The sequence below is a fragment of the Chiloscyllium punctatum genome, chromosome 32 (genome assembly GCF_047496795.1).
Source record: "Chiloscyllium punctatum isolate Juve2018m chromosome 32, sChiPun1.3, whole genome shotgun sequence".
Classification (NCBI taxonomy): Eukaryota; Metazoa; Chordata; class Chondrichthyes; order Orectolobiformes; family Hemiscylliidae; genus Chiloscyllium; species Chiloscyllium punctatum.
Window position 1 is genome coordinate 62,460,904 of NC_092770.1, and position 12,109 is coordinate 62,473,012.

Below are 12,109 nucleotides of genomic sequence, written 5' to 3' on the forward strand. Positions count from 1 at the left end.
AACAAGTGGAACTACTGAAGGTTCTGCTCATGTAGAGACTACAGATATACATGGAGTCTGACATCTTCCTTCCTCTCTCAGTTCAATTTTACTGTTTATTCTCCTCGCCCACTCTTCTATTCAAATTTGCACATTGATCATCTTGCCTTGTTTCTAATGATTCTTTCTATTCTAGTCCCCTTGTGTTTATGTGTTAGTGACAGCCTCAGAATTAGAAGGATCTGATGAGAAACTTAAACACACAGCATATGATCATCTCCCCCAATGCAGAAGGAGTGATACTGCATGGTCAGGTGTGCCATCTCTGAGAAATGGGATTGCATTTTTATCCTCAACGTGGGCAATGGGAGCTAGGAGAAGTACTGGCTTTGCACATCAGCATTGAGAAATACTGGCTCCAGAGGAGAGTTCTTTATTGCCACCGGGTGGGGCTTACCGACCTGAAGTCGGGTCAGTCCACCTTGGAAAATATACAGAAAGAGCTATTGGGGCAACTGGCTGTGGAGAGCCAGGTGTGAAAACAAGATCAAGGACCCTCAGGTCTCACACTCACATCCTCTGTCCTCTCTCAGGACTCAGTTGAGGGGGAACTTCTTCACCCAAACAGTTGTGAATCTGTGGAATTCTCCACCCAATGAAGCAGTTGAGGCTTCCTCATTGAATGTTTTTTAAGACAAAGATGATCGATTTTTGAACAGTGCAGGAATTAAGGGTTATGCTGAGCGGGTGGGTAAGTGGAGCTGATGGCAGAACAGTCGCGATGGACTGGATGGCCTACTCCTGCTCCTGTTCCTCATGTTCTTCCCTCTCACACTTTACATTCTTCACCTAAATACCTCCTGAGTCCCATCATACCTTCCCTCGTGACAAGTTATGGCATTTCAATATTTGTACACCCATTGTACATTATAGCGACAGTTGTATTTATTTTAAAAACATTGAAAAAAAAATTGATTCATTCATATATTTTCACAATTAAAAAAAATTCCATTCAGTACAGAACAGTAAAAGTGTCAATCATCCAGGCCCTTTCAAGTTTCAATAACTGATACCACCAGGCACTTGAAACCACTTAATGTTGTACATGTGGGCATTGTGAAATCGTTAAGAACAAACAGTTTGAACTGTAAATGAAGCAAAGGTTCAGATGTTTCAGTCTTCTAATTGGTATTTGGGCTGTCAGCCACACCTCTTTTATGTATTCTTGCCTGAGAAACCCACATTTAAAAACCCAAAAACATTGGTCCCAGGACACATCCCTGGGAAACTCTAGCAATAATGGCCTGGGCTAAGACAATTGGGTAAAAACAATGACTGCAGATGCTGGAAACCAGATTCTGGATTAGTGGTGCTGGAAGAGCACAGCAGTTCAAGCAGCATCCAAGTAGCTTCGAAATCGACGTTTCGGGCAAAAGCCCTTCATCAGGAATAAAGGCAGTGAGCCTGAACGTGGAGAGATAAACTAGAGGAGGGTGGGTGTGGAGAGAAAGTAGCATGGAGTACAATAGGTGAGTGGGGGAGGGGATGAAGGTGATAGGTCAGGGAGGAGAGGGTGGAGTGGATAAGTGGAAAAGGAGATTGGCAAGTCTGGACAAGTCATGGGGACAGTGCTGAGCTGGAAGTTTAGAACTAGGGTGAGGTGGGGGGAAGGGGAAATGAGGAAACTGTTGAAGTCCACATTGATGCCCTGGGGTTGAAGTGCTCCGAGGCGGAAGATGAGGCGTTCTTCCTCCAGGCGTCTGGTAGTGAGGGAGCAGCGGTGAAGGAGGCCCAGGACCTCCATGTCCTCGGCAGAGTGGGAGGGGGAGTTGAAATGTTGGGCCACGGGGCAGTGTGTTTGATTGGTGCGGGTGTCCCGGAGATGTTCCCTAAAGCGCTCTGCTAGGAGGTGCCCAGTTTCCCCAATGTAGAGGAGACTGCATCGGGAGCAATGGATACAATAAATGATATTAGTGGATGTGCAAGTAAAACTTTGATGGATGTGGAAGGCTCCTTTAGGGCCTTGGATAGAGGTGAGGGAGGAGGTGTGGGCACAGGTTTTACAGTTCGTGCGGTCGCAGAGGAAAGTGCCAGGATGGGAGGGTGGGTTGTAGGGGGGCGTGGACCTGATCAGGTAGTCACGGAGGGAACGGTCTTTGCGGAAGGCGGAAAGGGGTGGGGAGGGAAATATATCCTGGTGGTGGGGTCTGTTTGGAGGTGGAGGAAAATTTGGTTTAGATTTGATTAGATTACTTACAGTGTGGAAACAGGCCCTTCGGCCCAACAAGTCCACACTGACCCGCATACCACCCAGACCCATACTCCTACATTTACCCCTTCACCTAACACTACAGACAATTTAGCATGGTCAATTCACCTAACCTGCACATTTTTGGATTGTGGGAGGAAACCGGAGCACCCGGAGGAAACCCACGCAGACATGGGGAGAATGTGCAAACTCCACACAGAGAGTCGCCTGAGGCGGGAATTGAACCCGGGTCTCTGGCGCTGTGAGGCAACAGTGCTAACCACTGTGCCACCGTGCCGCCCTGCGAAGGTTGGTAGGGTAGAAGGTGAGCACCAGGGGTGTTCTGTCCTTGTTACAGTTGGAGGGGTGGGGTCTGACGGCAGAGGTGCAGGATGTGGATGAGGTGCGTTGGAGGGCATCTTTAACCACGTGGGAAGGGAAATTGCGGTCTCTAAAAAAGGAGGCCATCTGGTGTGTTCTGTGGTGGAACTGGTCCTCCTGGAAGCAGATCCGGTGGAGGCGGAGGATTTGGGAATACGGGATGGCATTTTTGCAAGAGATAGGGTGGGAAGAGGTCTAATCCAGGTAGCTATGGGAGTTGGTGGGTTTGTAAAAAATGTCAGTGTCAAGTCGGTCGTCATTAATGGAGATGGAGAGGTCCAGGAAGGGGAGGGAGGTGTCAGAGATGGTCCAGGTAAATTTAAGGTCAGGGTGGAATGTGTTGGTGAAGTTGATGAATTGCTCAACCTCCTCGCGGGAGCACGAGGTGGCGCCAATGCAGTCATCAATGTAGTGGAGGAAGAGGTGGGGAGTGGTGCCGGTGTAATTACGGAAGATCAACTGCTCTACGTAGGCAACAAAGAGACAGGCATAGCTGGGGCCCATACATGTGCCCATGTCTACCCCTTTGGTCTGGAGGAAGAGGGAGGATTCAAAGGAGAAATTGTTAAGGGTGAGGACCAGTTCGGCCAAACGAATGAGAGTGTCGGTGGAAGGGTACTGTTGGGGACTTCTGGAGAGGAAAAAACGGAGGGCTTGGAGGCCCTGGTCATGGCGGATGGAGGCATAGAGGGATTGGATATCCATGGTGAAGATGAGGCGTTGGGAACTGGGGAAACGGAAGTCTTGGAGGAGGTGGAGGGCATGGGTGGTGTCTCGAACGTATGTGGGGAGTTCCTGGACTAGGGGGATAGGACAGTGTCGAGGTAGGTAGAGATGAGTTCAGTGGGGCAGGAGCATTGCCCAGCAGCAACAACCATCTCCCATTCTGGTAGATAGGACTTCAATCTGTGGAGAGCTCTCTTGTTTTTTCTGATTGAATTCAAGCCACAGCTTGAGCAAACCAGGCTTTAGTGTCAGAGTTTAGCCTCACCTTTGGAATTCACCAGTAATCAGGTCAGGAGCTGAGTAATACTCATTGAATCCAAATTAAACATCAGTGAGCTAAACAAGTGACACTTGATAGCACTGTTGACAACACCCACCATCACTTAGCTGATGATTGAGAATAAGGGAGCAATTAACCAGTTTGCATTTGTTCTGATTTTTGTGGACCACATAAGTGAGGGCCAACTAGATCTTTTTTACCTGAGGATGGTTGTGAAAGAATCCCCACCCACTGTGTACAATTGAGTTTAATCCCTTACATTAGCAGAAACAGCAGGTTGGAAGCCAAAGAGAGTCCCGAATCACAGTGTAGTTGGAGTTTAGCCTTTTCTGAAGTTGGCCAATAGGCATGCAAGTAATAAACTCCATAGTAGCGCTGTTCTTGGGATCCAAGGAGCATAGCTTGGACTATAACTTCATTCACTTGACTGTTCATCACACAATGTCCTCACTTATCTCATGCTACAGCAACAGAGAGCGTTGACTGGGCTTTTGACTGAAGAATGTACAGCAACTATGCCCAATTTTTCAGCCTGTTAATGTACATTTGCCAGCAAGGATAACAGTTAAAGTAAGACAATCAGTCCAAGGTTGTTGAGAAAGTGAGGACTGCAGATGCTGGAGATCAGAGCTGAAAATGTGGTGCTGGAAAAGCACAGCAGGTCAGGCAGCATCCAAGAGCTCTGATCTCCAGCATCTGCAGTCCTCACTTTCTCCTATAAGATTTTAACCTACTGCGAATCCTCTTGTAAGGATGCCTTTCTTGAAGAAGTTCTCTTCCTCCCACTTGGATGCTGCCTGACCTGCTGTGCTTTTCCAGCAATACATTTTCAGCTCAAGGTTGTTGAGTCCAATAACATTCCACTCTTATCATTGTTGTGTTAACTAGTTATCACGACAAAGACCAGTGATCAAGCAAGTGAGTGGTGTCCTGATCCCAGTACTTATAGCAGCAGTGCAATTGGAAGAACCACAATCCTTTTCGTGAATTTAACTTATGGCTTGTTTTATTTTGCTTGAGTCTCCATGAAGAACATTCATTGGAGAGTTCCTCAGCATTTCGATGTATTGGAAAATGTAACCGACTGCAAACCACTGGGTTGCACACTGGCTCAGTGGTTAACACTGTTGCCTCACAGTGCCAGGGACCTGGGTTTAATTCCACCCTCAGGCAAAAGCTTGTGTTGAGCTTGTGCATTCTCTTGTGTCTGTGTGGGTTTCCTCCGGGTGCTCTAGTTTCCTCCCAGAGATGTGCACGTTAGGTGGATTGGCCGTACTAAATTTCCCGTTGTGCCCAGGAATGTGCTGGCTGGGTGGATTAGCCATGGGGAATGCAGTGTTACTGGGATAGGGTAAGGGGTGGGCTTTTTGGAAGGTCAGTGTGGATTCAATAGGCCTGCTTCCACATCATAAAGATTCTATGAGTAATTCACCACTGACATCAAAAGGGAATAACCAGTGAATTATCTGAAACTTCACAGAAATCTCAAGTCATTATAGAAACAGCTGGAATTCCCAAAATAAATCCAAGAGGTAACTGTTTGTGTGGAGGTTGCACATTCTCCCCGTGTCTGCGTGGGTTTCCTCCGGGTGCTCCGGTTTCCTCCCACAGTCCAAAAATGTGCAGGTCAGGTGAATTGGCCATGCCAAATTACCCATAGTATTAGGTACATCAGTCAGAGGGTGGGTTACTCTTCGGAGGGTCGGTGTGGACTTGTTGGGCCGTAGGGCCAGTTTCCACACTGTAGGGAATCTAATCTAATTATGCCCCAGTTTAGACAACAAAGAATGAGTGTGTTTGCAGCCTGGGTGTGGAATTGCTTTGATGTTTCTGTTGGAAATGTAATAAGATAATCAGTTGTAACAGTAGAAGGGAGAGAAGTGAGCTGATTAAAACATACTTTATATTTTAGGTGTGTTCAGTTGCTTTTTAACAAAACTGCTGCAAGCAAATACAAGGTGTTCTGTTCAAAACATTCTCGCGGTTGCCCAACAGATGGTAAATCTTTGTGTAAACCTTCATGAAACATTCTGATGTGATGTTGAGTGGGAATTAATCTGCAGTGACCTGGTAGTGAACAGAGATTTACTAACATTGTTTGGATGCGTCTGTATTAACTTCTGTTACAAAGGAGTCCTCTCCTGATTTGACATTTCCATGCCAGCTACATCCACAACTGCTTCACTGCTGCCTTTGTGTTTTTGTTTCTGTCAAAATTATCTCACAATGACCTTAATTGATGACCAATAATCTCATCTCCTACCTTGGCTCTCAGTAGTAACATTTCTTGGCATGTTTTCTACTTCCCTCCTCATAAGGGATTGTCACCAAAAATTTCTCAAATGGCTTGCTCCCCCTTCAGAGTTGCTAAAACCTTAGTCTAATGTTTTGTTGGCTAAAGAAATACCTGTATACATTGCAAGCTTCATAATAGTTTGCTGCCCAAATTTATCTCATAGTTTATCCATTGTCACATTCATTGTCCTCTCTCTAGTTGTCCATCCAAAAACCCATTTGAAATCCTACCATCTTTCTCTTTTCCCAGTGTATTCCAGAATCAGCCCGATACAATGTCTCTGTGGGGAAATCTCAGTTTGCCACCAAAACCCTGACTTACATAGCAAGAATGAATCGATCCTGTCTCCCTCAGGGCTCTTTGCTGGACTCTGAAACGGTAAGTCCAGAAAAAATACATTCATTTTCATGGCAAGTAAATTCCTAATAGATAAAGAAGGCTGCATTGATAAGTCACCAGAATTACATGTTAAAATCAGATCTTTAAGGGGGAATCCTTTATAAGATGCACCAAAAGCTAGCAGATTTCCAATCTTAAAAGGAAAGTCACAATGTTTCATTATTCTTTGGTAAATAAAAGAGAAGAGCAATTAGAAATACAATTGTAAGTCTTGGAGGTACAACTGCAAAGTAACTACAAAATAGTAAGATTCAGAAATAAGGTTTGAAAAAGATAAAGTTCAGGCAAAAAATATAGTTTGTGGTCCAACTAAACTTGGCATGTTTCAGCCAAGAAGTCAATGGATTAGAAGTGGGACATCATAAATTATCAAATTTGTATTTAAAAGGAAAGCAATTAATATATTTCCACAAGATCAAAAGGTAAATTTGGATATTCTTAGATTGTTCTAACAAAGAGCTGACATTGTTATGTTCCACATAGCTGGCTTCAATGATTTAATTTCTATATTTGAGTTAAAGTTAGCAGGTTCAATGCCAACACTGGGTGTGATATTTTTCTTGGGATTTAGTTTTGTTGTATACTCAATTCCTAAAGCTGCTAATAAACATCTGTTACAGTTACTGCATTATTGACTGCAGTCTTTATAAATATCGTTTTCTAATGGAATTTCCTTCTATCTGGGTTTCTGAGGAATTAGCAAGATTTACACTTAGCAATTTAGTGAAAAGATTTTGATTAAATCTAAGTTGGCCATACCTTCTCTAGCTGACTTGGGGGTGTGGGGAGGAGGAAAGTCTATGTTTAATTTCATTGCCATGAGCTGAAGCCTAATGTAACTGATGTTCTTAAAATCCACGCATGAAGCATGGATTTCTGCTGTTCAGAAGATGGGTCTGTCTGCAAAAGCTGACACTGGATGGGTCAGAAGGAAGCAAATATTTGTGATACAGTTAGAGTACAGCTGTTTTGCACTCAATGAAATATTTTGTGAAGGAATCAGTTGCTTATCTGTTCATCATGTTTTAATGTTGTTGTTTAAAGGAGGGCTATTAGCCAGAGTAATTGCAATGACAACAACTTAATGGTTTTAATTTGGCATCTTTAGCATGCCAGAATTTCTCAAAGCTTTCACAGTGGTAGGAGAAAATAAGTAAACTAAAATTAACATTGCCAGAGATGCAGGATTTAAGCTACTGAATAGGCTGGGGCTGTTTTCCCTCAAGCATCAAAGGCTGAGGGGCACTTTTATAGAAGTTTACAAAATCATGACGGTCATAGTTAGGATGAATAGCCAAGGTCTTTTTCCCAGGGTAGAGGAGTATAAAAATAGAAGGCATAGATTTAAGGTGAGGGGGCAAGATTTAGAAGGGACCTAAGAGGCAATGTTTTCATGCAGAGGGTGGTGTGTGTTTGGAATGAGCAGCCATAGGAAGTGGTGGAGGCTGGTATAATTGCAACATTTAAAAGGCATCTGGATGGGTACACGAATAGGAAGGGTTTAGAGGCATATGGGCCAAGTGCTGGCAAAAGGGATTACACTAATTTAGGATATCAGATCAGCATGGATGAGTTAGACCGAAGGGTCTGTTTCTGTGCTGTACATCTCTATGCCTCTACAATAGGTGGTGATTCAAGATGGGAGAGTTTGAGCAGCAACTGACGGCAAGGGAGAGTTGCTCCTGGTATATGACGTGGCAGCAGAATGCTAATAGTGGACCTCTGACAGGCCCAAGATTTCATTCAGTACAGTAGAGGCATAAGCTGCCTGGTTACTGAGAAAACAAAAGCAACATGACTAGATCCCAGCTGTGGGGAAAGCTATTTCAAATGAGCGTGCACAAAAATGAATTATCATGCTGATAGGCTGAACATTACTAAGATAACCAGAGTAATTGCAATTGCATTGTGGCACAGGGTTTAGCACTGCTGCCTCACAGCGCCGGAGACCCGGGTTCAATTCCTGCCTCAGGCGACTGACTGTGTGGAGTTTGCACGTTCTCCCCGTGTTTGCGTGGGTTTCCACCGGGTGCTCCGGTTTCCTCCCACAGTCCAAAGATGTGCAGGTCAGGTGAATTGGCCATGCTAAATTGGCCGTAGTGTTAGGTAAGGGGTAGATGTAGATGTACATGTAGGGGTATGGGTGGGTTACGCTTCGGCAGGGCGGTGTGGACTTGTTGGGCCGAAGGGCCTGTTTCCACACTGTAAGTAATCTAATCTAATCTAATAACCAATGACTTTGCCAAATTACTGACTTAATTACTTTTTTTTTGTTTGCAGTCAATCAGGGGAAGAATGTCTGACTTGTTGGGTACAGAATTCAGACGCACAACCCTACAGTCCTGGTTCATCTGGTAAATGCTGTCTACCTATAAACTGTATCTACATATTTAAACAAACCTGTTAATACTCTTCAACTAGCACATTATGTTTCTTTCTCTCCTTCCAGTCCTAATTTTCCTATTTTTTTAAAAACCTGATGGCAAGTTTTTCAAGTTAACATTCTCTCTCTGCTCCTGAATCTCAGAGCTACAGGTTCCACTGAAACGATATCTGATATTCTTCCTCTTGGCAATGACCATTCATTAGTTGTGACTCAGTATAGTCAGTGGTGGATCTTTGAACTTCGCCCATCTCTGACATTCACTTGACCTTTCACTTGGTTTCCCAGTTTCCTTTACACAGTAAGCAAGTATTGCCTAAAACATAGATTCAACTGTAAAAATGGAAAGAATTTAGTCCAGGAGACTTAGGGTCCCTCTGATGAACCCAAAAGTCGGTGGGATTCTTGAGTGAGTGGCAAAGCTTCAGCTAAATGTGATCATCCAGTGGTCAGGAAATTGGTGGAAGTGATGAGAGGGGCTCACCCAGTTACATCCCCAGTGGTGGGGATGGGTCCTGTGTCTGCCAACAACTTCCTTGGTGCTGCTTCTCTTACGCCTTCAAAATTGGGCTATCTGTTAGAGGTTAACTTGACAAAAAAATGTTTCTGTCTGCTGCCACTGGGAATTATTGTCCAATTCTGTGCCCCTCAGTTCCATTAACCCATTCCCCTCTGTCCTGAGCTCCTTAGTCTGCTCCATTTGCCCTTTTCTTTCTGACCTGTGCCACTCAGTTTGTTCCATTAGCCCTTCCCCTCTTACCTGTGTCCCTCAATTCCATTAACCCATTCCCCTCTGTCCTGTGCCCTTCAGTCTGTTGCATTAACCCCCTCGCCTCTGTCCTGTGATCCTCCGTCTGTTCCATTAGCCTCTTCCTGTCCGTCCTGTACCCCTCAGGCTGTTCCATTAGCTCCTCCCCCTCTGCTCTAGGCCCCTTGGTGTATTGCATTCAGCCCAACTCCCTCAGATTGTAACTTTGCAGACTTGTTCCATTCTGCTGTTGAGGGGTACTGTGAAATGACCTTAACATCTCCAGGCTTCAACCCACACGATCCTAATCAGTACATCTGAGTACAGTTCAGCACCGAGCAAATGAATGCTCACAGCCGCCTTGACAATCTGATTTGCATTTCAGCCACATTGAGAAGGTTTCATTGTTTTGTTGCCTCTCTGCCAAGCGTTCATTTCAGCCATTGCCTTCCACCATGGTGATTCCTCCTTATCCACTCATGTCTGATTCTATGGCTCCTTCTGTCACAACACACTTCATTGGCTTAAGGTTGCAATCTATTCCGATGTATATCTAAGATTTCCTCATTCAGCATAGGCTGCCAACAAAACTTAGAAACACTAGGCCCCTTGGTAGAATTAGCAATTGTGCTGATCCTTCAGCCTCATGGGAAGTGCCATTAACTATTTTTCATTCTCATGCATTTGAGAAGGTGCAATGACTTGGGCTCTTGTCCTGCTATGATTGAACTATTGATTTGACCATGAGTTTATGGGCTGATGCAGAGAGTGTCAGACGGTCAAGGTTCAGCTCCCTATGATGGAACTCCCAACCTGATGGAACTCCCTAACCAAAGGAACCTCTCCAAATCACTGATGGTCCTTACTGAAGCTGTAATCACCACCATCATACTGAGAAGTTTGAGTTGTAGTGCTTATTATCACCAACATCAACTTTACTGAGTTTCTCCCTTCAGTTAAAAGGATAGTAAGACCTTATTTAAATCAATAAAAGGAAGAGAGAGAGGCCAACCTGAGCCTGGGCTTCTTCGAGAACTTATCTGGGAAAATTATATTTGGGAAGCAGGAAATGGCGGAGGAGTTGAATTTATGCTATACGTCAATCTTCAGAGTTGCAGACAGTTGCGTTCCAAAGTTCTTAGATAATCAAGGGACAAACTAGAGGGTTTGGTAGTGACGAAGTAAATCAAATAACTATAACTAGGGAAATGTGTTAGGGAAACTCATGGGACTACAGGACAATAAGTCCACCAGACCTGATGAGTTGGATTCTGGGATATTGAAAGAGGGAGCTACAGAGATTGTGGATGCAATGGTAGCAACCTTCCAGGAATCAATAGATTCTTGAAAAGACCCAAATAATTGAAAATGGACAAATGTTATTCAAAAAAAGGAGGGAGACAAAAAAAAAGCACAATTTTAGGCTTGTTGGATTAATATCTGTTACTGGTTAAATATTAGAGTCAATTAAAAATAATATAATAGCGGTATATTCAGAAATGCATAATATGGTCAAACAGACTCAGCATGGCTCATGAAGGGAAATCAATCCTGACAAATTTGAGGAAGTTGCAAACAGGACAGATGAAGTGGGACTAGTGGATGATAATGTATTTATGTTTTCAAAAGGCATTTGATTAGGTACTGAGTGTGTGATTAGTTAATACTGAAGGATACAATAGTGTTGGAGGTGATAGAGTTTGGATAAGGGGGACAGCATACAACTAGCGAAGTGTCATATTGGTCAGTGCTGGGCCCACAATTATTAGCAATATACTTTAATGTCTTGGATGAGGAAAGTTAATTCACTATACCCAAGTTTGTGGATGACACAAAAATAGATGGAAAGGTAAGTAGTGAAGATGACACAAAGTCTGCACGGGAATATAATTAAAGTGGGCCAAAACTTGGAGATGGAATGAAATATGGGAGAATGTGTAGTTATGCACTTTATCAGGAAGAATAGTTGTGCTGAATATTACTTAAATGGAGAAAGACTACAGGAAGCAGCTACACAGAGGGATTTCAAGGCCCTTGTGTGGGTCGTATATGAGGATAGGAGTAAAAAACAGGGAAATCTTGTCAAAACTATGTAAAGCACTAGTTACACCATAGTTAGAATGCTGTGAACAGTTTTGGTTCCCTTATGTAAGGAAAGGTATCCTGGCATTGAGGGGAGTCCAGAAAAGGCTCACTGGGTTAATCCTGGATTTGGAGGGATTTTCTTATGAGGTGAAGTTGAGGAGGTTGGATCTGTTATCCCTACTAATGGCATGATATCCTCCAAACTCCAGTCCTGCACAAAAAGCCCATGGGGTAATGGATGCACCTTGTTTTTGGCTAGGTTTTTATCAATAATATGTGTTTTGCTGGAACACCAGCAATATATATTTCTAGTTATATTAGTTATCGTTAAAAATACCAACGGTAGTAGGCCATCTTTAAGCCTGTTCACCATTCAGTGAGATGATGGCTGATTCTCTACAATTCTCTACAATTTCCCTGCCCTTATTTGTGTTCCAGTGCTGGTATTAAGAGTAAAAATGTGTTGGTCTCAGCCTTGAACATACTGAATGATTGAACCTTGATGGGCCTCTAAGCAGAGAATTCCAAAGGTTCAGTATCTTCTAAGTGAAAAAAATTGCTGCTCATCTCAGTCCCAAATGATC

General features: G+C 43.7%; 1 protein-coding gene across 3 annotated transcripts in view; it reads left to right on the plus strand.

Moving 5' to 3' along the window:
- Positions 1–12,109, plus strand: part of svopl (SVOP-like) — a 152,116-nt gene that overhangs the window by 114,691 nt on the left and 25,316 nt on the right. For all 3 annotated transcript variants that reach the window (XM_072552496.1, XM_072552497.1, XM_072552498.1), the window contains 2 exons: positions 6,160–6,288; positions 8,590–8,663. In XM_072552496.1, coding sequence (XP_072408597.1) covers positions 6,160–6,288; positions 8,590–8,663 — 203 coding nt within the window. The remainder of the gene's footprint in view (positions 1–6,159; positions 6,289–8,589; positions 8,664–12,109) is intronic.